The 27,486-nt window shown below is 47.6% G+C and overlaps 2 protein-coding genes across 2 annotated transcripts in view; one reads left to right on the forward strand and one right to left on the reverse strand.

Annotated features, from left to right (window-relative positions):
- Positions 1–6,331, forward strand: part of FNDC11 (fibronectin type III domain containing 11) — an 18,376-nt gene extending 12,045 nt beyond the window's left edge. Inside the window, exon 3 of the mRNA XM_083360967.1 lies at positions 4,779–6,331. Coding sequence (XP_083217093.1) covers positions 4,789–5,730 — 942 coding nt within the window. The 5' untranslated portion in view covers positions 4,779–4,788 and the 3' untranslated portion in view covers positions 5,731–6,331. The remainder of the gene's footprint in view (positions 1–4,778) is intronic.
- A 5,519-nt stretch (positions 6,332–11,850) lies between these two features.
- HELZ2 (helicase with zinc finger 2) overlaps positions 11,851–27,486 on the reverse strand; it is a 57,900-nt gene continuing 42,264 nt past the window's right edge. The window contains exons 14-19 of the mRNA XM_083361044.1: positions 26,721–26,916; positions 25,576–25,710; positions 24,669–24,890; positions 21,336–21,492; positions 19,066–19,233; positions 11,851–17,393 (exon numbers count right to left, since the gene is read on the reverse strand). Coding sequence (XP_083217170.1) covers positions 17,269–17,393; positions 19,066–19,233; positions 21,336–21,492; positions 24,669–24,890; positions 25,576–25,710; positions 26,721–26,916 — 1,003 coding nt within the window. The 3' untranslated portion in view covers positions 11,851–17,268. The remainder of the gene's footprint in view (positions 17,394–19,065; positions 19,234–21,335; positions 21,493–24,668; positions 24,891–25,575; positions 25,711–26,720; positions 26,917–27,486) is intronic.

The raw sequence follows: 27,486 nt of genomic DNA on the forward strand, positions 1-27,486 counted from the left end.
GCCCCGGCTTTCCGGCTCCATCTGTCCCGCGAAGGCAGGGAGGAGCCGTGTTCAGACGTGACAGGGAGGCAGGGTTTGTTCCAGCACCGCATCACTTGATCTACCCTCCCGGTGCTTTGAGCCAGGGGCTCCATGGTGCCTCCTTCCCTCGCTCCCCACGCTGAACCCCAGTTCTCCGGCTTGGTTGTAACCTGGGTTTAGCATTTCGTGGGAACGCCCATTGGGTGGGGTTGCTCTCCCCAATTGTTAGGTAGCGTCTGCCTGGGCACAGCACACTAACCCTCTACACAACCTCTAAACCAGGTATGCCTCAATTTGGGCAATTTGAAGAGTGTGGACTTCAATTCCCAGAATTCCCCAGCCAGCCTGGCTGGGGAATTTGGGGAGTTGGTCCACATGGTTTCAAGTTGCCAAGGTTGAAAAATACTGGTCTAAGCATTAGAGCAGGACTTTTCAAACTTGGCCCTTTTATGACTAGGGGACTTCAACTCCCAGAATTCCTCAGCCAGGCACGCTGGCTGAGGAATTCTGGGAGTTGAAGTCCACACGTCATAAAAGGGCCAGGTCTGAAGACCCGTGCTCTAGAGATAGGCATATCATCATCATAAAAAAATAATAATAGACTTTCTTGCAAATTTCAGCACCGTACTGGCTGAGGAATTCTGGGAGTTGAAGTCCACATGGCTTCAAGTTGCCAAGGTTGGAAAACCCTACTCTAAACCGTAAAAACAAGCAAAATCTCTTTACGTGCTAGGGTGCATTACACTCACCAGGCACCAAAAACGTGTGGCTTATTAGCTCCCATTTATAACTTCGCCAGCTATGTGCCTTAGGAATAACAGAATAACCGCGTTGAAAGGGACCTTGGAGATCTTCTAGTCCAACCTCCTACTTAGGAAGGAAACCCTTAAACCTTTCCAGACAAATGGTTGTCCAATCTCTTCTTAAAAAGTTCCAGCGTTGGAGCATTCACAACTTCTGGAGGCAGGTAGTTCCACTGGTTAATTGTCCCCACTGTCAGGAAATTTCTCCTTAGTTCCAGGTTGCTTCTCTCCTTGATGAGTTTCCATCCGTTGCTTCAGGCGCTTTGGAGGATAGCTTGACTCCCTCTTCTTTGGGGCAACCCTTGAGATATTGAAACACTGCTTTCATATCATGGTTTGTTGAGCAGGCTGTGTTTCGCTGCCCTTCAACCTCAAGCTCAGTGTTCCAGCCAAATTGGAAGTTTTTGTGCTGTGTAAACCTAAAACTGTAGCTTTTGTGGTTGCTTCTTAACCCAGGTGTGTTGCTTTCTCATCCCTGCAGTAACCTTGTTTTGAAGTCTTTATCCTGGTTTGTAGAATGACTTCAAGAGTTTTCACACCCTGTGTTGGGTTTCCGTGCCATGCCTTTGCCCCATGCCGCTGTGTCACACGTCACTTCACTATCATGACTTGCCAGCAATGATTTATGGTGCAGAGTAACTTGTGAACCAGCCAGTTGTGGCTTATTCAGCATACAATGGCTTGTTTTGTGTGACGTCAATCGTGTGTGAAGTGTTTTCTGCAAGGAATTAGGTGTGGTACAGTCTGGTTAGATTTCCTAGGGTGAATTTCACAGCCACAAATGTTCTCAAGATACACTCCAATCAGAATGCAAGTTTGGTGCCTCAGCAGATGGACATTTTTAAGGGTTAGAAGGATTGTGTGAAATGGTGTTTGTAGCTCCCACTTACATATGTGGAGAGTCATCAGATTCATCTCACTGTAGGGCAGACTTCCAGATTTGAATAGATTCCCTTTCTCTCTTTCTTTCTCTCTGTCATTTGTTTGTCTGTCTGTCTGTCTGTCTGTCTGTCTGTCTGTCTGATCATCTATCATCTACCTATTATCATCTATCTATCTATCTATCTATCTATCTATCTATCTATCTATCTATCTATCTATCTATCATCTATCATCTACCTATTATCTTCTATATATTTAATATCTATTTATCATCTACCTATCTCTATGTCTGTCTGTCTGTCTGTCTGTCTGTCTGTCTACCTACCTACCTACCTACCTACCTACCTATTTTCTTCTATATATCTATCTAACATCTAACATCTATCAATCTATCAATCTATTTATCTATCTATACCAGGGGTCTTCAAACTTGGCCCTTTTATGACTTGTGGGCTTCAACTTCCAGAATTCTGGGAGTTGAAGTCCACAAGTCATAAAAGGGCCATGTTTGAAGACCCCTGATCTCTATCTATCTATCTATCTATCTATCTATCTATCTATCTATCTATCTATCTATCTATCTATCTATCTACTCTCTATCATCTCTCTCTACCCCCTTCTCTCTATCATCTAATATCTCTGTCATCTCTGTCTGTCATCTCTGTCTGTCTATCTATCTATCTATCTATCTATCTATCTATCTATCTATCTATCTATCCTCCCCCGCCCCTTCTCGCTCTCAATTTCTATACCCCAATCACAGTTGGGTGTCTCTGGGCTGATTAAAAATAAAGCAGCAAAGTCATATTGCTAAGCACATTGATTTGTGCTTCTTAGATTGTAAGCCGCCCTGAGTCTTCAGAGAAGGGCGGGATATAAATGGGATTAAAATAAATAAATAAATATAAATAAATATAAAAAGGCGTAGTTAAAACAAAGTTTTAAAACCAGATGAACAGAAAGTTAAGGAAAACAGCTGCAGAGCTAAAAGGCGGAGGAAGCAACTTTAAGGATTGCTGAAATGAGATTGCTGAAATTGGTTTCCAACCTTTGATAAGCATTATAAAAAATGCGATCCAGAACTCCATGAAACCCACGAGAAATTTAATAATAAACAGTTTAATAAAAAGCATACTGGATGCTGTAATATTAGAGTCCAATGCACGCGGTATTAAATTCTACATTTCTTTGTGTGTTTTTATTTGGGCTACTGTTATTGTTTAGCTCGATTTTTAATAGTTTCATATTTCGGCTTGCCCTAAGTGAGCAGAATTTTAGAATTAAACCTGATAGGAAATTTGTTTGCATAAAGCTGTTTAAATCATAAAACTTGTCTGATCTTGTTTGATCTTGCATGCGCATAACATATTTAACCTGGGGCACATTTTCTGGAATCACACAATATCCTGCGGTCAAGCCTGTGTTGTGTGAAAGACAGTTCCTTAGATATGAAAGAAAATTCCCTAGAGATCCAATTGTAACATCTATCCCATTGCAATTCTAGGGCTCCATATGATGATGATTTTATTGTGGCTTGATCTTAATTTAATATATATTATCTCTTATATCGTATTCGCCACCTATCTTATATACAGGTAGTATATATGGTGTCCGCAAGTGAGCCCAAAATTTCTGTTGTTAAGTGAGACATTTGTTAAATGAGTTTTGCTCCACTTTACGACCTTCCTTGCCACAGTTGCTAAGTGAATCACTGCAGTTGTTTAAGTTAGTCACACGATTGTTAAGTGAATATGGCTTCCCCATTGACTTTGCTTGTCCATGGGGATCACGTGACCTTAGGACACTGCGACCGTCATAAATGCAAGCCAAGTGTTTGAAGTTTGATCACGTGACCCCGAGGAAGCTTCAAAGGTCGCAACTGTGAAAAAACGGTCGTAAGTCCCTTTTTTCAGAGCCGTTGTAACTTTGAACAGCCGCTAAATGAACTGTTGTAACTCAAGGACTAGCTGCATATATATATATAGGTCATAAAAGGGCGTGACGTACGACCGCACTGGAGCCCAAAAATTTGGTTGCCAAGTGAAACATTTGTTAAGTGAATTGTGTGCCACTTTTGTTAAGGGAAACGCTTCACAGTTGTTAAGTGAATCTGTTTTTCCCCTTGATTTCGCTTGTGAGTAGGTCACATGACCCCGGGATGCTGCAACCATCACAAATATGAGTCAGTTGCTAAGCATGCAGAGTTTTATCACGTGACTTGCAACCATTGCACGCTAGGTAGATAGATGTATGAAAGATGGCCCCCATTTGATTTTCCCCTTTAGGATTGCTTCCTGCCTGAGCAGGGGGTTGGACTAGAACAGGGGTCCCCAACTCCTAGTCTGTGGACCGGTACCGGGCCGTGGAATGCCAGCAACCGGTCTGCACAAACAAGCAAAGCCCCATCTGTGTGTTGCAGGCAGCGCACAAAACCATGCCCCCTCCGCTCCGTGGAAAAATCTCTCTCCATGTAACCAGTCCCTGGTGCCCTGTGTTCTGTCCCAGCCTACGTGAGTCCTGGTTATGCTCACAAGGAGAAACCCCTCTTCCAAGTAAAAGGCAGGAACCGCAAAGAAAAACCAACCCCTTGTATTATTCACAGACCTGAGTCAATGTCCAAGGCAAACAAACACAGTTGATCACAGTCCTCAACACAGCTGGTTGCCTTTGGCAACCAGCACCTCCCACAACTTCCCTTTTATTATTCAGCCAAGGCGTGGCTTCCTAATGCCTTCTCCTTTGCCTTTGGAGCCGCCCCGTTGCATTCCTCTGTCCTACTCTCCTATCTTGCTGGCGTTTTCGTGCATCCTGGATTTGTCCCAGCACAGCCGTGTCTCAGCCTGAGCATGAGTAGAGGGGCCTCATCTGACTGTAAGTCTTGGAGCTCCTCAGAGCCTTCCTCTGACTCTGATGTCACTCCAGGCCTCTCCTCCTCCTCCTCCTCTGAGTCTTCAGACTCAGATGCCGGATCCAATGACTGGTGAGGAATCACAACACCCCAAAGGTTGGGGACCTAAGGACTAGAAGACCTCCAAGGTCCCTACCAACTCTTCTTCTATTCTATTCTTCCAGCCCAGGTAGGATGAACCTTGGAATGACTGACGTCTACTTGAACAAGTTAGGAGCCAACCTCCCAACCATGGCCTACCATGACGACGAGCCGGAGAATGAAGCTTGGCGCATCTACTCGGAGAGGAAGAACGTGGTGCTGGAATTCCTGCACACGGATCTGAGCCTGCACCTCCTCCGACGCCATCACAAACGGATCGAGCTTCTGAAGAAGTGCTCCTACTACCTCGAAATCCTGCCCAAGCACCTGGCCCTGGGTGATAAGAACCACCTGATGCTTCCCACCTCCATGTTCCAACTGATCGATCCTTGGCGGTTCCAAAGGATGAAGAAAGTGGGCACCATCCAGACCAAGATTCAGCTGCTGCTCCTGTCTGACCTGCTAGAAGAATTAGAGAGAGGTCGGGAGGAGCTGGTCCAACTTCTGGAGAACTGCGACATGATGACGTTTCTTTCCAGGTGGGACAAGGTTAGGCAGAAGCTCTCCAGACTTTCGGAACAGATGGATCGCTTCCTGGCCATGCTGGTCCCTGGAAGGTTATACATCAAACACCGGCTGGTCTCCGACGTTGGGATCACCAAAATCCCACACATCAGACTAGTCCTCAGCACCAAGATGCCGGTGATGTTTGACCGGAGGGAATCCGCGGCTCACGAAGACTGGGTCAGCCTCAAATGGTTGGTCACCAGCCAGCAGTCCCAGCTTGACCAGTTTGAACTCCAGTTTCGGCTGTTGGAGCCCAGAAGTCCTCAAGAGCGGGTCCAGTGTGGAATTATGCCGGTCACCTCCCACACCTGTGAAATCCACAACTTGTTGCCCGACTGCTTGTACAGGTTCACCATCCGAAGAGCGGAAACCTACACGCTTGTTTATGAACAGTGGCACGATTCCCTACTGCTTAAGACTAAACCGTATCTTGCCGAAAGCGCCGGAGAGACCACCACACAACCCTGATTTTCCCACCTTAGCCATTCCCCAGGGGGTGTAAAAATAAGCCAGATTAAAAAACAAAACTCTTATTTTTTAAAAAAAACCAAGGCATCAAAGCACTCGTTCCTTCTTTGTGGGAAGACGGGCAGTTCTGAGCTTGCTGCCACAATCAAACCCCAAATCTGCATCGCTGAGCCTGGACAGCCACTTGTCTAAAGTGGTATCGGGCGGGGGTCCTTAAGCTGTAGGCTGCGGTCCACTGCCGGGTGGTGGCCTATTGGCCACCGGGCCGCATGAGTGGCTGGCCTTTGTGCTTGCCTGCGTGGGTGTGCATGCCCAGCCCCGCTTGTGCGAGCGTCACTGTGAGCGTTCGCGGCCTCACTGGTGCCAGCGTTGTGGGCATTCGCAGCCCCACTCGCGCGAGCATTGCTGTGACCATCGGCAGCCCCGCTTGCACAAGCGTGGCGGGTCTTCGTGGCCCCACTCGTCTGAGCGCTGCAGGCATTCACAGCGCCACTCACGCGATCGTCACCACGAATGACCTGGGCGTTTCTGGCCCCACTCGCACGAGCGACAGGTGTTCATGGTTCTGCATGCGTCCTCGCATACATTCTCACACACCCCACAAAACCATCCCTTCTTTTCCCCCTTCCCCCTCCCCCCCGGCTCTGGGCTGCCAATTCTGAAAGGTTGGGGAAATCTGGTATAGGGACTCCTGCTTGAGCATGGGGTTGGACTAGAAGACCTCCAAGGTCCCTCCCTCCCTCCCTCCCTTCCTTCCTTCCTTCCTTCCTTCCTTCCTTCTTTCCTTCTTTCCTTCTCCTTCCTTACTTCCTTCCTTCCTTCTCCTTCCTTCCTTCCTTCCTTCCCAACCTAATCCACTCCTTCCTTCCTTCCTTCCTTCTTTCCTTCTCCTTCCTTCCTTCCTTCCGTCCTTCTTTCCTTCTCCTTCCTTCCTTCCTTCCTTCCTTCCTTCCTTCCTTCCTTCCTTCCCAACCTAATCCACTCCTTCCTTCCTTCCTTCCTTCCTTCTTTCCTTCTCCTTCCTTCCTTCCTTCTTTCCTTCTCCTTCCTTCCTTCCTTCCTTCCTTCTTTCCTTCTCCTTCCTTCCTTCCTTCCTTCCTTCCTTCTTTCCTTCCTTCCTTCCTTCTTTCCTTCTCCTTCCTTCCTTCCTTCCTTCTTTCCTTCTCCTTCCTTCCTTCCTTCCTTCCTTCCTTCCTTCGTTCCTTCCTTCCGTCCTTCCTTCTTTCCTTCTCCTTCCTTCCTTCCTTCCTTCCTTCCCAACCTAATCCACTCCTTCCTTCCTTCCTTCCTTCCTTCCTTCCTTCCTTCCTTCCTTCTTTCCTTTTCATTCCTTCCTTCCTTCCTTCCTTCCTTCATTCCTTCCTTCCTTCCTTCCTTCATTCATTCATTCTCACTGGACGTTTTCAAGAAGAGACTGGAGAACCATTTTTTCTGAAATGGCATAGGGTCTCCTCCTTGAGCAGGGGGTTGGACTAGAAGACCTCTAAGGTCCCTTCCAGCTCTATTCTGATTCAGCATTGATTGCTAAGTGAGTTTGCCCCCATTTTACGACCTTTCTTGCCACCGTTGCTAAGCCAAGCACAGCAGTTGTTAACACGGTTGTTAAGTGAATTCGGCTTCCCCGTTGACTTTGTCAGGAAGTGGCAAAAGGGAATCACGTGAGCCCCCGTCCCGGGACGCTGTGACCGTCATAAATACAGGCCAGTCGCTAAGCACTTGAATTTGGATCACGTGTCCCTGTGGGATGCTGCAATGGCTGTAAGTGTGAAAAGTGGTCATAAGTCCCCTTTTTCCAGGGTCGTCGTAACTTCGATTGGTCACTAAACGAATTGCTGTATGAATGAACCTTTATTGTCAAAGTACAACCACGTATACATTGAGATTGGCTGAGCCTCCTTCATGCCCCTCCCCCCACAACTCACAGTGACCACAAACCCACCATCTTGTTACACTATCTGAGCTAATTGCACAACACAACAACACACCGGCCTCGCAAGTCAATCATAAGGTAAAGGTTCCCCTGCACATGTGTGCTAGTCGTTTCCGACTCTAGGGGCCGGTGCTCATCTCCGTTTCAAAGCCGAAGAGCCAGCGCTTGTCCGAGGACGTCTCCGTGGTCATGTGGCCGGCATGACTAGACGCCAAAGGCGCACGGAACGCTGTTACCTTCCCACCGTAGTGGTCCCTATTTTTCTACTTGCATTTTTACGTGCTTTCGAACTGCTAGGTTGGCAGAAGCTGGGATGAGTAACAGGCGCTCACTCTGTTATGCGGCACTCGGGATTCGACCCGCCAAACTGCCGACCTTCTGATCGACAAGCTCAGCGTCCTAACCCACTGAGCCACCGCGTCCCTTCAAGTCAATCATACATAGAGTTATTTCCCGTTCAAGAGCCTGACAGCCCACGGATAGAAGCTGTTCTTCAGCCTGTTGGTGCGGCTGGCTATACTCCTGTATCTCCTACCGGATGGTAGGAGAGTAAAGAGGTACCGACCAGGGTGTGAGTCGTCCCTGAGGATTTTCCTCACTCTTCCAAGGCAGCAGGCCCTGGTGAGGTCATCCAGTGGTGTCAGGGGACAGCCCTCAATGTCTTGTGCTGTGCTCACCACCCTCTGTAATGCTTTCCTATCCGCGGCTGTCAGACCAGCATACCAAACCACAATACCATACAAGAGGACGCTCTCTATAGTAGACCGGTAAAAGATGGTCATTAGCCGTCGTTCTACCCTGTTCTTCCGCAAGACCCTGAGAAAGTGAAGCCTCTGTTGGGCCTTTCTGGCCACCTGGGTTGTGTTGACTTTCCAGGTAAGATCTTCACAGAGGTAGACTCCCAGAAATTTAAAGGAGGAAACTCTCTCCACACAGCCCCCCCCCGATGTAAAGTGGAGCAGGTTCCTCTCTTTTCCTCCAGAAGTCTAGCAGTTAGTTAGTTAGTTAGTTAGTTAGTTAGATAGTTAGTTAGTTGAGGACTAACTAAGGAGGAACTTAAATCTTACCTTACCTTCACATTGCCATTAGTCAATCCAGCCAAAGCTGACAACCTTCAGACAAAAGGGTGACGGATATATATGTGTGTGTGTGTGTGTGTGTGTGTGTGTGTGTGTGTGTGTTTAAAGGTTCCCCCGCAAATGCGTGCTAGTCGTTTCCGACTCTAGGGGCCGGTGCTCATCTCCGTTTCAAAGCCGAAGAGCCAGCACTTGTCCGAGGACGTCTCCGTGGTCATGTGGCCAGCATGACTAGACGCCAAAGGCGCACGGAACGCTCTTACCTTCCCACCATAGTGTGTCAATTTTTTGGATTGCTAACAAAGAATTAAAGGGAGACTGATATGGCCATTTCAAACTCATTTGTTCTCATCAGTCAGCCACACCCTTCTGAGATTCGAACCTGGGCCGATTTGCACATTAGGCAGTTGTTTTAACCTCTAAGCCACATGCTCTTTCTCGCTTTGTTAGCTAAGAGGCAAGGGAGATATGTGTTAAGTATTTGTTAAGTATTTTTGAATATCTTGCCAGCCCAAATACGGGCCAAACCTTATTGCCTGTTTCAGCCTAAACTAAGGCCATCCACAAGCTGTAGTCGCAACTGACAACTCATTATTTGGGTAAATTTTTTGGATTGCTAAGAAAGAATTAAAGGGAGACTGATATGGCCATTTCAAACTCATTTGTTCTCATCAGTCAGCCATACCCTTCTGAGATTTGAACCTGGGCCGATTTGCACATTAGGCAGTTGTTTTAACCTCTAAGCCACAGGCTCTTTCTCGCTTTGTTAGCTAAGAGGCAAGGGAAATATGTGTTAAGTATTTGTTAAGTATTTTTGAATACTTAAACTCTTTCAACTTTAAACTCTGGCAGTTTAAAAAAGAAAAAAACAGCCACTATCACACACTTCTCCCAGAAGAACGAAGCTGAAGTCACCAGCCTGATGATGATAGGGACCACTACAGTGGGAAGGTAACAGCGTTCCATGCGCCTTTGCCGTCTAGTCATGCCAGCCACCTGACCACGGAGACGTCCTCGGACAAGCGCTGGCTCTTCGGCTTTGAAACGGTTACTAGCACCGGCCCCTAGAGTTGGAAACTACTAGCACGCGTGTGCGGGGGAACCTTTAGCTTTATATATGTAATAGTTTAAGCTCAATTAGGAGGGGAAAGAAGTTAGGTCCTGATTGGATTTGTTAAATCTGAACATGAACAGATGATATCTTTTTTGCTGGTTCAAACAATCCTTTAAGGACTGGGCTGAATTAAACCTGGTGATCACTCAGCTCTCTAGTTGCAGGCTACATGGATTACAGTGTCTCCTGTAGGGTTGTTAAGTGAATCATGCAGTCATTAAGCAAACCCAGCTTCCTCCATGGATTTTGCTTGTCGGAATCCAGTTGGGAAGGTCATAAATCGTGATCTCGTGATACTGCAACCCTCTTAAATACACGCTGGTGGCTAAGCGCCCAAGTTTTTGAACTTGGGATGCTGTGGCGGTCCAAAGTACTAAGGAGTAATTGCAAGTCACTTTGTTCAGTGTCATCGTCCTCCTCCGAACGGTCGCTAAATGAATGCAAGTTGATTAGCTGCAATACCAAGGTGCAAATCAGGTTTACTGTAGATCTTGATTACTTGAGCACTGAAGTGCGTATCTCAAATCTAGCCTAGCTGTCTTCCAAGAAATACATTAAAACTGACCGCCAAGCGAATGTATGTTATCTATGCCAGGGGTCCCCAACCCTCGGTCTGTGGATCGGTACCGGGCCACGGCACACCAGCAACCGGTCCACACAAACAAGCAAAGCACCATCCATGGGAGGCAGGCAAGCACAACAAAACCACGCACCCTCCGGTCGGCGGAAAAACCTCTCTCCACGTCACCGGTTCCGATGCCCAAAAAGTTGGGGACCTCTGATCTATGCATTGGCTGAATAAATTTATAAGGTTGCCCAACGGCCAAATAATTCTAGAAGGAAGGGGGGGGAAAGAGAAAAAAAGAAAAGGATTTGTACGTCCAAGAGCCTTGGTGGAGCAGTGGGTTAATGCCTCCTTAAGTAACACCAGCTGCCTGGAATTAGTGCAGGTTCGAGTCCCACCAGGCTCAAGGTTGACTCAGCCTCCCATCCTTCCGAGGTCGGTAAAATGAGGACCCAGATTGTTGGGGGCAATTAAGCTGACTTTGTAATAATGCCGCTTGGGGTGTGTGTGAAAGCCCTAATAAGCAGGCATATACATAGAATGAAGGCTACTGCTAAGCTTGTAAGCCGCCCTGAGTCTTCGGACAAGGGCGGGGTATAAATGGGATTAAAAAAAAAATAAAACTCAAAAGATACAATGGGCTTCATCCTTTTGGGAAATTATTAGATACAGGTCATCCTTGACTTGTGGCCCAAGCATTTGTGAAGTGAGTTTTTGTGCCATTTTACGACGTTTCTTGCCACAGTTGTTAAGTGAATCACGGCAGCTGTTAAATTCAGTCACACGGCTGTTAAGCGAATCCGGCTTCCCCATTGACTTTGCTTGTCAGAAGGTCACAAAAGGGGATCACGGGACCCTGGGACACTGCCACCGTCATAAATGTGAGTCAGTTGCAAAAGCGTCTGAATTTGATCGTGTTGCAACAGTTGTTAAGTGTGAAAAACAGTTATTAGTCAGTTCCTGGCCCTCCCTGGTGTGTTCCTAAAATCTGCTTACCTTCAGTGTGTTTTGGGCATAGGCAACCTCGACTATCTTACAGTCCTGAGCAGTAGATAAATGTAGTCCTCGGCTTATGACCGCTTGGAGTTAATGATGCCGCAGAAAGCATGCTTTATGGCTTATAAAGCAATTCCATTCGTTCTAAAAACGTCCAATCTGCCCCCCCCCAGCAGTCACACAATCATATTTTTGGCACTTATTTATGATTAAATCATCAGTTTGCGACATTTCAGCCAGTTTCCTAAAACACCCATTCAGAGAAATGGATTCAGATTTACGACTGTCTTGATACGCTTAATGACTGTGTGATTTTTTACTTATTCCTACATGATTCACTTAACGCCCAATGTAAAATGGTTGTAAACTTGGGTCAAATCATGTGGTCTCTCTCTCATACATACACACACAAACACACACATACTTAATGCAATCAGAATTCAGAGTCAGAAAGAATTTTATTTGGTACAGTACAACCAGTGTCACCATATTGGATTAAAGAGGAATGTTGATGTTTATCTATAAATACAGCAGGTATTTTTAAGACCCTTATCATTAAAAAAAATAATCCAGAGGACTAAAAAGCCATGATTTACAGATATCAAATCTCTCCCCAAAGTTAAAGAGGCAATTTACATGCAAATCCATTGATTTTAGGTGTTGTTTTAAAAAAAAAAAGATTACAATATATCATAAAAATAGATTCCGGTAAACAAATATTATAGAGCTCACTAATTAAAGATAGCCTTTTAAAATCTTTCTTTAAACATACAAAAAGAACACAAAACAACCTGAAATGTTTCGGCCCATTTCAAACAAGTGTTCTAGGACAAATCAAAGCGGGACAGGACCAAAGGATCACAGCAAACAAGAGATCCAGTTCTTTATAATGGCACTTAATCAGATTTTCCTATCCCCCTGGGACTTAAAAATCAATGCCATCATGCTAAAATAGTTTCAAAAATATCTTTATTGTATTTCTTATTTTAAGGAGAAATATAACCACAAAATACGGGTAGTTCCCAACTTATGATCATTAAGTAACGAAGAGTTACAACCTGGCTCCAAAGTTCTGACGGCCACGGCCCTCCCCCCCCCACGGTCATGTGACTGCATTTCAGGTACCCACCAATATGGCGGCATGTATGTCATTTGTAGCATCCCATGGACACACGACTTTGCGGGAAACCGGACGTTATTTCTGGTTTTCGGCAAAACCGCTCCCTCGCAATCGGTGGGTTCACTTAACAACTGAGGTGTTTGCTTAATGACCAGTGGAAAAAATGGTCAAAAATCAGATCAGTCACGTGACTGACCTGACATAGAACCTTAATAGAGGCTCCGTTACGGTCATATGTCAAGGTCTACCTGTAATAAAAATAATCGCCATCAAAATAAATCAAGATGCCAACTCCACACTGTATAAAAAAAGATCTGCATGGCTGGAGGCACCATCTTGACTTTTTTGACCTCGCCACCCCCACACACGCCCTGGTAAGAAGCATATTTGGTACTCCCAGCTACCGCATACGGAATATTTTCTTTAAAAGAAATATAGCTCTGATATCTACATGGGTGAACAGTACAGGGGATATGGATGCTCCAAAGATTGACATGGGAATGTTCGAATAGACCCATTTGAAGGGCGATGCTGCTTCAGCGTGCCCTTGACAGAGTGCGTAGGTAGTCCTCGAGTTACGACCGTCACGGAGCCTCCCCGTTTTATGACGTCTTTGTGGTAGTCATTAAAGGAATGTGGCAATCGTTAAGCAAGCCTGTTCACGGGGAGGGGAGGGCGCGGTTTTGCTGAAAACCTGAAATAAGTGCCGGGCTTGGGTGAAATCGTCATAAAACGCAGTCCCGTAACTGCAGGACACTGCAAACGGACGTAAATAGGGCCGTGCTGCCAAGGGCTCGAAATGCAGTCGTGCGACTGCAGGGTTGGGGGGAGGGGAACCGCCGGAACTTCAGATCTGGGGTCAGTTATAAATCAGAACGGTCAATAAGTCGAGGACTATCTGCATCCCGCACCAGCAGGATAAAGCAGCAAAGCATCCCCTAAGTCCGAGGAAAGAGGAAGAGGCCATCGCCAAAACTGGGCGACGCTGTCGAAGACAAGACGCTTTGAAGGGAACTACAGCGGTGTCTCAGCGGAAAGGCGGAGTAGAGGCGATGTTGGTACCCAGGAAACGGGGAGAAGGGAAAAGGACAAAGACCGGGATTAAAAATGGAGGAAAACGGATTAATTCCCTGGGGTGAACAAGGACCATCTGTAAGCAGTCACGGGAATTATAGTTTTGTTTATAAGCGTTTTCCTTCTCTGTCTCTCTCTTTCTTTCCTTCCTTCCTTTCTTATCCTAAGACAGTAGGCGTGGGAATTAAGATAGATGTGATTCTTTCTCTTTGTTTCTTGATGATTAATGCTAAGAAATAGGTGTGGGAATTATAGTTTTCCATTAGAAGTCTTTCTTTCTTGGTGACTTAATGCTAAGAAGGTAGGTTTGGGAATTATAGTTTTTTCTTTGGAAGTCTCTTTCCTGATGACTAATGCCAAGAAAGTAGGTATGGGAATTATAGTACATGTGGGAATTAAGAGTGTTTGGAACTTTCTTTCTTTTCCTTCCTTCTGCTAAGACAGTAGGCATGAGAATTATAGTTTTTTTCTTTAGAAGTGATTCTCTTTCTTCCTTATGGCTAGGACAGTTGGTGTGGGAATTATAGTTTTTAGATAGAAGTGATTCTTTCTTTCTTTCTTTCTTTCTTTCTTTCTTTCTTTCTTTCTTTCTTTCTTTCTTTCTTTCTTTCTGCCAAACAAGACATTTAGTAAAACAAAGATAGGAATGTTCATAGTTCAAAGGCTGGCTCAATATAATTTGGCTGCGTCTTTGGACTAATATGTGCTTTCTCTTTACAAATACGTATTTTTCACTCAAAAACTCACTTCTATTCCAAACTAAGCGGATCGGCCTGAGTGAGGGCACAAACGTTTAAAAGCGTTCACGTTTAACAGCAGTGAGGTAGAAGAGCGGAGAAAGAGAGCTGCCTCAGTCTCCCTTGATTGCTAGCAAGATCCCTGATAATAAGGCCAAAAGAAAAAAAAGGGGAAAATATACCACTATCTTAAGTTTTCTAGCGTGTGCGCAACTAGACAAGCTCTATGCGGAATTCCCCTTTCCCTGTAATTCCATATATTGCGAAAATTAGATGCAAGGCAAGGGGAAAAAAAGGGAACAGGATCAGTTGCAGAACTACAAAAGGTTAATAAGAGCAACTATCACTATACACATTCACACGATGTCGGTTACTGTAGAAGGAGCCCAGCTGCCCTTATAACATTATTCTAAAAAAGGTAAAGGTAAAGGTTCCCCCGCACATGCGTGCTAGTCGTGTCCGACTCTAGGGGCCGATGCTCATCTCCCTTTCAAAGCCGAAGAGCCAGCGCTTGTCCGAGGACGTCTCCGTGGTCATGTGGCCGGCATGACTAGACGCCAAAGGGGCACGGAACGCTGTTACCTTCCCACCGGAGCGGTCCCTATTTTTCTACTTGCACTTTGACGTGCTTTCGAACTGCTAGGTTGGCAGAAGCTGGGACACGTAACAGGCGCTCACTCTGCTACGCGGCACTCGGGATTCGACCCGCCAAACTGCCGACCTTCTGATCGACAAGCTCAGCCTCCTAACCCACTGAGCCACCGCGTCCCTTGGAACATTATTCTAGAATATATTTATTTTAGAGCTAGCCCAGGGTTAAAACCAAGGGATGATATGTGCATCAGAGATTCCCCCAATCACCAGATTCAGCAAAATTGCTTTGCAATTGTCAGCTAAATCCAAGTTTGCATCGAGTTTCAAGCAGGGTTTTTGACATCTGTGATCAGGTGGGATGGGAACACTCATTTCTCCCCCCCCCCCACCCCTTATAATACATTCAATCCAGGTTTTTAAAAAAGTGCAATGCCTATTGGTCAGAAAGAAAGTACCATGGTAACCTCCAGATGTTTGGGACTACAACCGTGGGTGCAGATAGAAACGAGGGCAGCAGGTGTACCATTGACACAAGGACAATACAAGACGTGCGATGTCCTTGAGGTATCTCTACAGCGGCTCTGGCTGTGATGCCCACAACTCTTTTGCCAACCTGATTTGGGTGCCAATACAGCAGAATATCAGGGTTGAAATGAGGGGTCCTTGATGCTCTCCGAGCTTGGTGGTTTTCTTGCAGACGTTTCATGACCCAGCTAGGTAACATCATCAGTGCAGTGAGGAGGAGGAGGAGGAGGAGGAGGAGGAGGAGGAGGAGGAGGAGGAGGAGGAGGAGGAGGAGGAGGAGGAGGAGGAAGACTGTGGGGTCCTTGGTGCTCTCCGATCTTGGTGGTTTTCTTGCAGACGTTTCATGACCCGGCTAGGGAACATCATCAGTGCTGGGAGGGAGGTTTGCTCTCATGGCCTTCTAGCATTAACAACATTACCTAGTCTGGTAGTAAAACATCTGCAGAAAACAACCCAGCTCAGAGAGCACCAAGGATTCCACAGTCCTCCCCCTCCTCCTCTCCACACACACCCCACTCCCTTCTACCACAGATGACGTTACTTAGTCTGGTCATGAAACGTCTGGAAGAAAAGCACCATGCTGGAAGAGCATCAAAAACCCCCTGAGTTCAGGGCAGTTGAAGTCCAAAACTTCTGGAGGGCACCTAATGATCCACCCTTGCAATAAACCACACTTTCCTTACAGCATTAAGGTTAAAGCTAAGAAGAATAATTTTTAAAAATAAAAGGCTTGGCCCACGGTGCAAATCCTCGCTTTGCAACTGACTTGGATAAGCCCTTTGTGTGAACAGTTCACTGAGCTTCACTAGGCACTACTTTATATACACAAGCTTGTAGCAGCTTTGTAAGCAGGGGTTCATCGCCAACAGTGCTCACCAGACTGAGCCCGCCTAAGTTAATTTGGTGGTGGTGGGGGGGGGTTTGTTGTTTTTTTTCCCCTCCATTGCAGGCATCAAAATTCACTGAGCTGGAAGTTCAGCATAAAACAGTTTTTTTTTCCCTCCCCTGTTCCGGTTCAAGGCCAGCAGAGGCGAGGATCTGGCTCAAAAGGTAAGAGAGAAAAACGCAGCGATTTGACGCGAAGACTCAGGCCTCGCTGGATCAAACAGCGCGAAGCTTAGGAAGGCACCCCCAGTTCTGTGGTTCTCGTTGTTGTTTTTTAAAAAAAGCAGCACATTAAAAAAAAACACCTAGCACACCAAGAAATTATTTCAAGTAAAAAGGTCACCAGGCTTAAAATAATAATAATTCAAAAAATTTAAAATCTGTACAAAAACACGTTCCAGGTCGAGGGGGGGGGGTTTATTGGCGCTGCGAGGGAAAGCAAGAGGTGGGTTTCGATCTTCCTTCCAAAGATCTGGGTTGTTGTTTTTTTTCAAAAGGGCAGCGGGAGCTTTTTGGCGGCAGAGTTTTCCTCCCTCGCTGCGTTGCAAGCCCTCCTCGCAGGCTCGTCGTGCACCAGTCGCTTCGTTCTGCGGCAGCACCTATTAAATTTCCCCAACCGGAGTCGCTTTTCTAAAAGGTTTCGGGATGCTAAAAAAATGTGTTTAAGAGATGGCTTTTTTTAAAAAAAAAATAATATTAATAATAATCCCCGAGGAAGGCAAAATCTTCTCTGCCATCGGATCCTGAAAAAGTCATGCCGTGGGTTTGTTTTTTTTTTCCTTCTTTTTCCTGGCAATGTCTCCTTAGCCACGAGGCTCTAGATATTGGCTCAGTGTTGGCGAATGCCATCTCCTGGGAATTGGGCATGGCCTCCACGCCCAGGGGATTAAAAAGAAAGAAGGATTTTTCCTGCAGTGTCTTCTTACAAGCGAAGACTGGTCCTCTTTTTAATCCTAATTTCACCCGCTAAGGTAAAGCATCCATGAAACCTGTAATGATCCAGAAGTTTCCTCCACAAGTAATGGCTCTCCAGAAGATGGCTGTTTCCTACAAGCGGGAGAGAAAGGCAAAAAAATGGAAGGGTTTTATTTGACCAAAATGGACCAAGACTTTGGGCCAATCACCAGAAGACGGTGAGTTCTAATCCCGCCTTAGGGCAGGAAAGCCAGCTGGGTGATTTGGGGCCAATCACCAGGAGACGGTGAGTTCTAGTCCTGCCTTAGGGCATGAAAGCCGGCTGGGTGACGTTGGGCCAATCACCAGGAAATACTGAGTTCTAGTCCTGCCTTAGGCACGAAAATTGGCTGGAAGATTTTGGGTCAATCACCAGGAGACAGTGAGTTCTAGTCCTGCCATAGGCAAGAAAACCGACTGGGTGACTTTGGACCAATCACCAGGAAATGGTGAGTTCTAGTTCTGCCATAGGCAAGAAAGCCGACTGGGTGACTTTGAGCCAATCACCAGGAGACGGTGAGTTCTAGCTCTGCCTTAGGCAAGAAAGCCGACTGGGTGACTTTGAGCCAATCACCAGGAGACGGTGAGTTCTAGTTCTGCCTTAGGCATGAAAGCCGGCTGGATGACTTTGAGCCAATCACCAGGAGACGGTGAGTTCTAGTTCTGCCTTAGGCATGAAAGCCGGCTGGATGACTTTGAGCCAATCACCTGGAGACGGTGAGTTCTAGTCCTACCTTAGACATGAAAGCCAGCTGGGCGACTTTGGGCCAATCACCAGGAGACAATGAGTTCTAGTCCTGCCTTAGGCATAAAAGCCGACTGGGTGAGTTTGGGGCAATCACCAGGAGACGGTGAGTTCTAGTCCCGCCTTAGGCATGAAAGCAGCTGGGTGACTTTGGGCCAATCACCAGGAGACGGTGAGTTCTAGCCCTGCCATAGGCATGGAAACTGGTTGGGTGACTTTGGGCCAGTCCCTCTCTCTCTCTCACCCCAGTCCACCTCACAGGATTGTTGTGGGGAAAATAGAAGGAGGATTAAGTATCTTCACTACCTCAAGATGTTTATAAAAATAAAGGCAAGATATAAATAATAAAATAAAATAAAATATAAAATAAATGTAAAATACATATAAAATAAATAATAAATAATAAAATAAAATAAAATAAAACAAACAAAGGAAATTGCCCTTGGGATGATGTGATAAACACGGTTGCGGTCCGCAGAATGGCAGAATCGACCAGTCCAAGAATGGCAAAACCAGGGGCTACCCCAAAGAAGAGGGAGTCAAGCTATTCTCCAAAGCCCCCGAAGGCAGGACAAGAGGCAACGGATGGAGACTAACCAAGGAGAGAAGCAACCTGGAACTCAGGAGACACTCCCTGACGGTGAGAACAATTAACCAGTGGAACTGCTTGCCTCAGGAAGTTGTGGGAATTCCAACACTGGAGGCTTTTAAGAAGAGACTGGACAGCAATTTGTCTGGAATGTTATAGGGTCTCCTGCCTGAGCAGGGGGTCGGACTAGAGGACCTCCAAGGCCCCTTCCAACTCTTGTTATTCCGTTCTGTTCTAACTTCAGATAATCACGAGACGACGTGTAAACCATTTCCCACCTTAATGTAATGGGCTGGTGGACTCAACGTGCTAGAGTGAGGGTGGGCCCGCTCTAAACAATTGAAGTTCACCCCTCTCTGGTCTAGGACACAGTGCGAATCCAGACACGCTGCCTTCTCCGGGAGTGTCCTGCAGAGCAGGTTTTTGCTTACCTACAATACAGAGGCCTTCCTGGGCCCGCGTGAGACAGACGTTGATCTGGTTTGGATCTCCTACGAAGCCGAGATGTTTACTGAGCCAGCTCTTTGTGGGCCTCTGATCAATCTCCTGCCGGTTACAGGAGCGGACTGTGGACACTAGGACATACTTCCATTCGCTGCCTGGGAAGCAAAAAATTTGAAACCCAGTTTGTATTTATTTGCTCGTGAATTAAACAAAAGCATACAGCCGCCCCCGTTCATCCCTGAGCGATGGAAACTAATCAAGCAGAGAAGCCACTTAGAAGAAAAGGAGAAATTTCCCCGACGGTGAGAACAATTAACCAGCGGAACGACTTGCCTCCAGAAGTTCTGGGTACTCCCAACGTCGGAGGTTTTTAAGAAGAGATTGGACAGCCATTTGACCAGGATGGTACAAGGAGTCCCCAACTTACAACAGTTCGTTCAGTGATGGTTCGAACTTACAACGGCGCTCTTAGGACCGTTTTTCATAGGACCCTTTGCAGCATCCCCGTGGTCACAGGATCAAAATTCAGAGGCTTGGCAACTGGCATGTACTAGAGGACGGTTGCACTGTCCCGGGGGTCACGTGATCACATTTGTCGATCTTCTGACAAGCCAAGTGAATCAGGGAGCTACTTTCACTCAACCACCATTACTAACCTACCAACTGCGGTGATTCTCTTAACCACTGTGGCAAGAAAACTCATAAAAGGGGTAAAACTCACTCAACAGGTGTCTCACTCAGCTCAATTGTGGTCGTATAGGATTTCCTGCTTGAGCAGGGGGTTTGACTAGAACAGTGTCAGAATCCATTTATATCATATTCATAAATGGAATGTTTCAAACATTATTCCATGGATTCTGCCATCTCCCGAAGAGAAGAGGACAGATGTGTATTGAACCGGTATTAGGCATTTCAAAGGAAAGGAGAAGCCTTTTGAACTGGGGAAACAAAAGGGGGGGGCTAGCATCTGGCTTGTGTCACGGAAGACAGCAATAAACATGAAGGGTCCTAAGTTCCTTTTTCCCACGAGAGGGATGATACGAGAGAAAGGATGGGGGACTGACCAAATGGGGTTAAGGGGGGTTAAGCCAGGAACTCTTTATAAGGGTTTATACTTCATGGGATAATATTAAGTCCTGTCTCTTTTCCTACAACCAAGCATGTCATAGTAAAGATTCTTTTTGGAATAGATTTGACTCCAAGAATTTTGTCTTCCTAAGACGTGGTTTGGGGTGGGTCCTGACAAACAGGGCTTTTCAACCTTTTCACCCATTGTACCACTTTTAGGATACGGCAACATCCGAGGACCCCCAGTCGCCTAGCAAGGTGTCAAAAAGTTGATGACCAAAAAAAAAAAAAAGGAAAAAAGTGACGAAGTACAGGTAGTCCTTGACTTACAACAGTTCGCTTAGTCACTGTTCGAAGTTACAATGGCCCTGAAAAAAGTGCCCCACAAGCCACAGCTGAGCAAGACGCCTGCCTGCCCGCCCGGCGGCGCTCTTCCTCCTGTCCGAGGTTTTCATTGTTGTGAGCATTTCTGTTGAGGATTGGCAGTGGGGGTGGGGTGGGGGGGGTGTTTGGCTTTTATTTCCCCCCCCCCAATCTGCTGGGTGGTTGCAGCAGGTTTTGGTCACTTCGCACGACCCTGGGACACTGTGACCGTCATAAATATGAATCAGTTGCCAAGCAACTGAATGCAAATCACAAGACCCTGGAGATGCTGCAACATTCCAGTTGATCGGCGCTTCTTCTGGGCTCAGCAGAAGCACCGGGATCAGCGCCGAGCTCCAGCTGGATCCTGGCGCTTCCGTTGAGTCCCGACAGCCCTGCAGCTCCAGCCATCTCTCGCTCAGGCTTGTGCGGTGCTGCCACCGGTTCAGCTCATTCCCCTCCACCGCTACCACTCAATTAGGGATTGTTTTGTTATAGGTTAACCCAGGGGTCTTCAAACTCATCCCTTTGATGACTTGTGGACTTCAACTCCCAGAATTCCTCAGCCAGGCACGCTGGCTGAGGAATTCTGGGAGTTGAAATCCACAAGTCATCAAAGGGCCGAGTTTGAAGACCCCCGGGTTAAACTAACAACTGTCTTGCTTAGCCATGGAAAATTAGGGGCTCAGCTGCAGTGATAAGTCAAGGACTGGCTGTATTCTGAAAGAAGGGAAGAGAGATTTTTTTTTCCATGATGGTCCCAGTCAATAGTTTCATGCGGGAACCGGATCCGGATCCAGCTTAGCAACCTACCCGCTTCCCTTACCTTGGCTTTTCATGATGGTGCAAACGTTGACGTCTGGCACGCCATCCAGAGCGAGTTGCTTCTTGATCTCCATGACCTGGGCATTGTAACCAGTCAGGATGGCGATCTGGTCTGGTGTGGTGGTTCTATCCAGGGTCAGCTGCTTTGCAATTCTCACCTAGAAATAAAGGCAGAGAGACCTTAAACTCTGCTTAAGCAAGAACCGAAGTTTTGAGATGGAAGTCTTGCAAGCTGCCGTTGCCAGTCCCAGAGAACTGGGCGAGCTGTTGTTCCTTCCCAGTGTCTAGGTAGCACGGACTACAAGCCCCATCTTTGCCCCCAAGTAGCTGAAGCCAGGATATCCATGGTTTAAAATCTCAACTCTATTTGGGAGCCACGTTTCATATCCCCCACCCATTCCGTTTAAAACTTTAGTGTTGGAAAGGTGTGAATGAGTGCTGGAATGGAAGCAAACCCAATTCCTTGCTAACATTGGTGAGGTTACCTAGCTGGGTCATGAGAGGTCTGCAAGACAACAACCAAGCTCAGAGAGCACCAAGGACCCCACAGTCCTCCTCCTCCCCACATCCCCCACTCCCTTCTAGCACTGATGATGTGACCTAGTTGGGTCATGAAATGTCTTCACGAAAACCACCAAGCTTAGAGAATACCAAGGACCCCACAGTCTTCGTCTTCCTCCTCCTCCTCCTCCTCCTCCTCCCCACATCCCACAGTCCCTTCTAGCATTGATGATTTTACCTAGTTGGGTCATGAAATGTCTGCAAGAAAACCACCACGCTCAGAGAGCACCAAGGACCCTACAGTTCTCCTCCTCCTCCTCCTCCTCCTCCTTCTCCTCCTCCTCCTCCTCCTCGCCCTCCCTTCTAGCACTGATGATGTTACCTAGTTGGGTAATAAGGAAACCACCAAGCTCAGAGAGCGCCAAGGACCCCACCGTCCTCCACCTGTTCTTCTCTTCCACTCCACAACCCCCCCTTCTAGCACTGAAAACATTACCTAGTTGGATCCTGCAACGTCTGCAAGAAAACATCCCAACTCAGACAGCACCTGCACCATTAGCTGTACCCCAGAGAAACTCCTGGCACATAAGAGTATAATTTTAGTGATAGATCCACATAGCTACAGACGAAGTAAAGCCAATGATAAGGCTCCCACAGACGGCGGCATAGATAAATTTCCCCCTTTTTTCAGGCCACCCGCTGTCCACTCTCCGCCAATCCCATGCTTCCTTTGTGTTTTGGAATCGCTACCTGTGCCGTTCAAAGAGCTCTCATAACACAACCTCACAAGGGCCCACCTGGCTCACCTGACTCCTCGGCCCCTCCCAACTCACCCCCTCCCCAAGGGCTCCGCCCCCTCCCTTCCGTTTCTGTTGTCAAGCTGCAAGTAGGGAGAGAATTTGAATCAGCTTTGACAGCAGCAAAGAGCTGAGGGTGATGAATATGATTCCCTAGATCAGGTTTCCCCAACCTTTCACTTGCGACGCCGGCAAGTGGAGATGTGCATGCGTGCACCGAGGTGAGCACTCACGTGGCCCGTTTGCAAATACGCCGTGTACCGGTAGTGGGCCACAGCCCACACAGGTTGGGAACCCCTGCACCACGGGATCTAAGATTTAGTTAAACGTTCGGGAAGTGTTATGGCAATGCATTGGTTGCTGTTGTTAGTTGCGAAGTCGTGTCCGACCCATCGTGACCCCACGAACCACGTTCCTCCAGGCCTTCCTGTCCTCTACCATCTTCTGGAGTCCATTTAAGCTCACGCCTCCTGCTTCAGTAACTCCATCGAGCCACCTCATTCTCTGTCGTCCCCTTCTTCTCTTGCCCTCCACCTTTCCCAGCATGAGGCTCTTCTCCAGTGAGTCCTTCCTTCTCATTAGGTGGCCAAAGTATTTGAGTTTTAGCTTCAGGATCTGGCCTTCTAAAGAGCAGTCAGGGTTGATCTCCTCTAGGACTGACCGGTTTGATCGCCTTGCAGTCCAAGGAACTCGCAGGAGTCTTCTCCAGCACCAGAGTTCAAAGGCCTCAATTCTTTGGCGCTCAGCCTTTTTTACAGTCCAACTTTCACTGCCATACATTGCAACTGGGAAGATCATAGCCATAGAGGTGATGATGATCCTTCTCTTCATTAAACTACTTTGTTGTTAGCTGCGAAGTTGTGTCCGACCCATCGCAACCCCATGGACAATGTTCCTCCAGGCCTTCCTGTCCTCTACCATCTTCTGGAGTCCATTTAGGATCACGCTTCCTGCTTCAGTGACTCCACCCAGCCACCTCCTTCTCCATCGTCCCCTTCCTACAGGAGATCCACCCCGACTGCTCTTTAGAAGGCCAGATCCTGAAGCTGAAACTCAAAATACTTTGGCCACCTAATGAGAAGGAAGGACTCACTGCAGAAGAGCCAAATAATGCATTGGTAGTACAGGTAAATCCCTCCCCCACCCGCCATCTTAATGAAGACCTAGTCTCCACAAGGCAGCTTTTGATGGTGATTTTTTTCCCTTGGAGAATAAGACCTTCTCCTCGGCTACAATCCAGCGGTTTGAGAAAAGCCACCACGGATTGATCTTCGGCCTCCAGAGCTGATCCCTAAGCCTCCCAAATTCATATGGGAGACGGTCGGCGCCAAAATTTTTTTTAACAACAAACAAACTTCTTCAGGTCGTCCTCGACTTACAGTGGTTCATTTAGCGACCGTGCGAAGTTACAACTGAAAAAAGTGACGTTACTGGGGGTTTTTCCCCCACTCTTGCGACTGTGGCAGCATCCCCGGGGCTACGTGATCAACATTCGGACGCTTGGCAACTAGCTCATATTTTAGGACAGTTGTAGTCTCCTGGGATCGGGCGGGCCTCTTTTCCGACGTTCTGACAAGCCAAGTCAACGGGGAAGCCAGATTCGCTTCACAACCACACTGCTAACATAACGGGATCCACTTTTTCTTTTTTAATTCCATTTATATCCCGCCCTTCTCCGAAGACTCAGGGCGGCTTACAAGCTTAGCAGTAGCCTTCATTCTATGTATATGCCTGCTTATTAGGGCTTTCACACACACCCCAAGCGGCATTTTTACAAAGTCAGCTTAATTGCCCCCAACAATCTGGGTCCTCATTTTACCTACCTCGGAAGGATGGAAGGCTGAGTCAACCTTGAGCCTGGTGGGACTCGAACCTGCACTAATTGCAGGCAGCTGGTGTTACTTAAGGAGGCATTAGCGAAAAAGGTGATAGAATGGGGCCAAATTCACCTAGCAACGGTCCCGCTTCATCGCAGACAATTTTCGCCTCGATTGTGGCGGTAAGTCGAGGACCAGCTGCCCGTCAGGCTTACTCACCACGTGCTGCACCTCCTCCAGGTTGGCCTTGGAGTTCTCGTTCCCCTCTTCCGTGGAGACCATGAGAGACCTCTCTCTGCCTTCGACGTGGCCAAAGATGATGGGGGTGCATGCGTATTCGCTGTGGTGGTAGAGCGTGCTGCTTCCACGAACGATATTCGGACAGGTCATCAGTTTATTGTTGTAAAAAGCCGCGGAGGGGAAGCAGCAGATGTCCCTGTGCTGTGGGGGTCAAAAAAAAATGCTTATTCGTGCAAGGAGCTTAGGCCACTGGTGCTGTTCTGTTCAGCTATGCAGCTTCCAATAATTATTATTTTTTAATGATGTATCGAATTGTTTATACCCTGCCTTTATTAATTTTACAAACAACTCAAGGAAGCCAGCATACCTGGTCATCCTTACTCATTCTATTCTCCCCATAACAACAACCCTGTGAGGGGGGCGTTGGGCTGAGAGAGAGAGTGACTGGCCCAAAGTCACCTAGTGGGCTTTGGTGCCTAAGGCGGGACTAGAACTCACAGTCTCCTGGTGATTGGCCCAAAGTGAACCAACCATCTTTCATGGCTAAGGAGGGACTAGAACCATCTCCTGGTGATTGGCCCAAAGTCACCCAGCCAGCTTTCATGCCTAAGGCAGGACTAGAACTCACAGTCTCCTGGTGATTGGCCCAAAGCCACCCAGCCAGTTTTCATGCCTAAGGCAGGACTAGAACTCACAGTCTCCTGGTGATTAGCCCAAAGTCAACCAGCTAGCTTTCATGCCTGAGGTGGGACTAGAACTCACCATCTCCTGGTGATTGGCCCAAAGTCACCAAGTTGGCTTTACTGCCTAAGGCGGAACTAGAACTCACTGTCTCCTGCTTACTCGGACAGCATTAGATTGTACTTCCTGGCAGAGAAATCCTCACCATGCGATATTGGATGTTGAGCATCCCAGCCTGTTTATGGTAGCGTTCAAAGAGGGATCTCTCCATTCCGAGCTTCTTGCAGAGGTCACTGTGGACCACGGGTCTCAGCTGCTTATGGTCTCCTAACAAGACAACCTGCAAGGAGAGAGCAGAAGTTCTCAGGGCCAACCTCCCTAATCCCTTACAGCAAGGGAGTCCAACCTTGTGGCAACTTTAAGACTTGTGGACATCAGCACCCAGAATTCCACAGCCAGCCATGCCCAAAGTCACCCCAGCTGGCTTTCAACAAGGTGCAAGAACCAGGAGCAGAACTGGCTTTCAGATTCAGGGTCATGTGTTAGGTGGTCCTGGACTTACAACAATTTGTTGAGTGGCGTTTCAAAGTTACAGGAGCCCTGGAAAAGGTGACTTATGACCGTTTTTCACACCTGCGTCCGTTACAGCATCCTCACGGTTAGGTGATCAAAATTCAGACAGTGGCTCCTATCTGTGGTGGTTGCAGCGTCACGGGATCCTGGGATCCCTTTTTGCGACCTTCTGGCCAGCAAAGCCAATGGGGAAGCCAGATTCGTTTAACCATGTTACCAACTTACTAGCAGTATCCCCATGGTCACACGATCCAAACTGGGGGCCTCGGCAACTGGCACATATTTATGGCCATTTGCAACTTTCCCAGCCAGCTTCCAACAAGCAGAGTCAAGGGGGGAAGCTGGTTTCATTTAACGACCTCAGGATTCACTTAAGAACCGCAGGGTTTGCTTAACCCACAATGCAAAAAAAAAAAAAAGGTCGCAAAATGGGGCAAAACTCACTTAACAGCTGCTTTCCTCAGCCACAAAATTTTGCCATGGTCATGGTATCAAAATTTGGACACCTGACTGGCAACTGACTCCTACTCATGACAGTTGCAATGCCCCAGAGTCACGTCGTGCCGTTTTGCAACCATCTGACAAGCAAAGCCAATGGGTTCGCTTAACAACCTAACGGCTGTAGTGATTCACTTAACAACTGGGCAAGAAAGGCTGTAAAACGGGGGCCAAGCTCGCTGAACAGCCACCTCGCTTAGCCACGGAAATGTTGGGCTCCCTTGTGGTCATTAAGTGAGGGCTGCCTGTTCTTTTTGGAGGCCAACCCCATGGGCTCACCTTCTCGATCTTCCTGTATTTGGCCAACGGGATGAGCGTTTCGGGCTCCGTGCTCATAGCGCACTCGTCAATCAGCACCTGCTTGACGTGGAGTTTCTCGCCGAGGAATTTGGACGAAGAGGCGGAGCATGTGCAGAGAACGATGTCGTGGCGTTCCACTTCATATCCCCGGGCCTTGTTCAACAGCTGTTTGTACCTGTCAGCCCACAAAAGATATAGGAGCCGTGACCAGGGGGGCTTTTGCCCAGGTTCACCTGGTGCGCCAGTTGCGACCCTATCTGGACCGAGATGCCCTACGCACAGTCACTCATGCGCTCGTGACCTCCCGTTTGGACTACTGCAACGCTCTCTACATGGGGCTGCCCTTGAGGACCACTCGGAGGCTTCAGCTGGTGCAGAATGCGGCCGCGCGAGTTGTGACGGGGGTCTCCCGATACTCCCACGTAACACCTCTACTCCGCGAGCTGCATTGGCTTCCGGTTGCCCTCCGGGTGAGATTCAAGGTGCTGGTGATGACCTATAAAGCCCTAAATGGCTTGGGTCCGGGATATCTGAGGGAGCACCTGCTGCCGGCATCAAGTTCCCTTCATCCAGTGTGCTCCCACAGGGAGGGTCTTCTCAGGGTGCCACCGGTAAGAGATTGCCGGCGTGTAATACCCAGGGATAGGGCCTTCTCAGTGGGGGCGCCTGCCCTTTGGAACCAGCTGCCAGTGGAGCCGAGGACTGCCCCCGACCTTCGTTCATTCCGCCGGGACCTGAAGACCTG

This window comes from Vipera ursinii, assembly GCF_947247035.1.
Source record: "Vipera ursinii genome assembly, chromosome: 3".
Classification (NCBI taxonomy): domain Eukaryota; kingdom Metazoa; phylum Chordata; class Lepidosauria; order Squamata; family Viperidae; genus Vipera; species Vipera ursinii.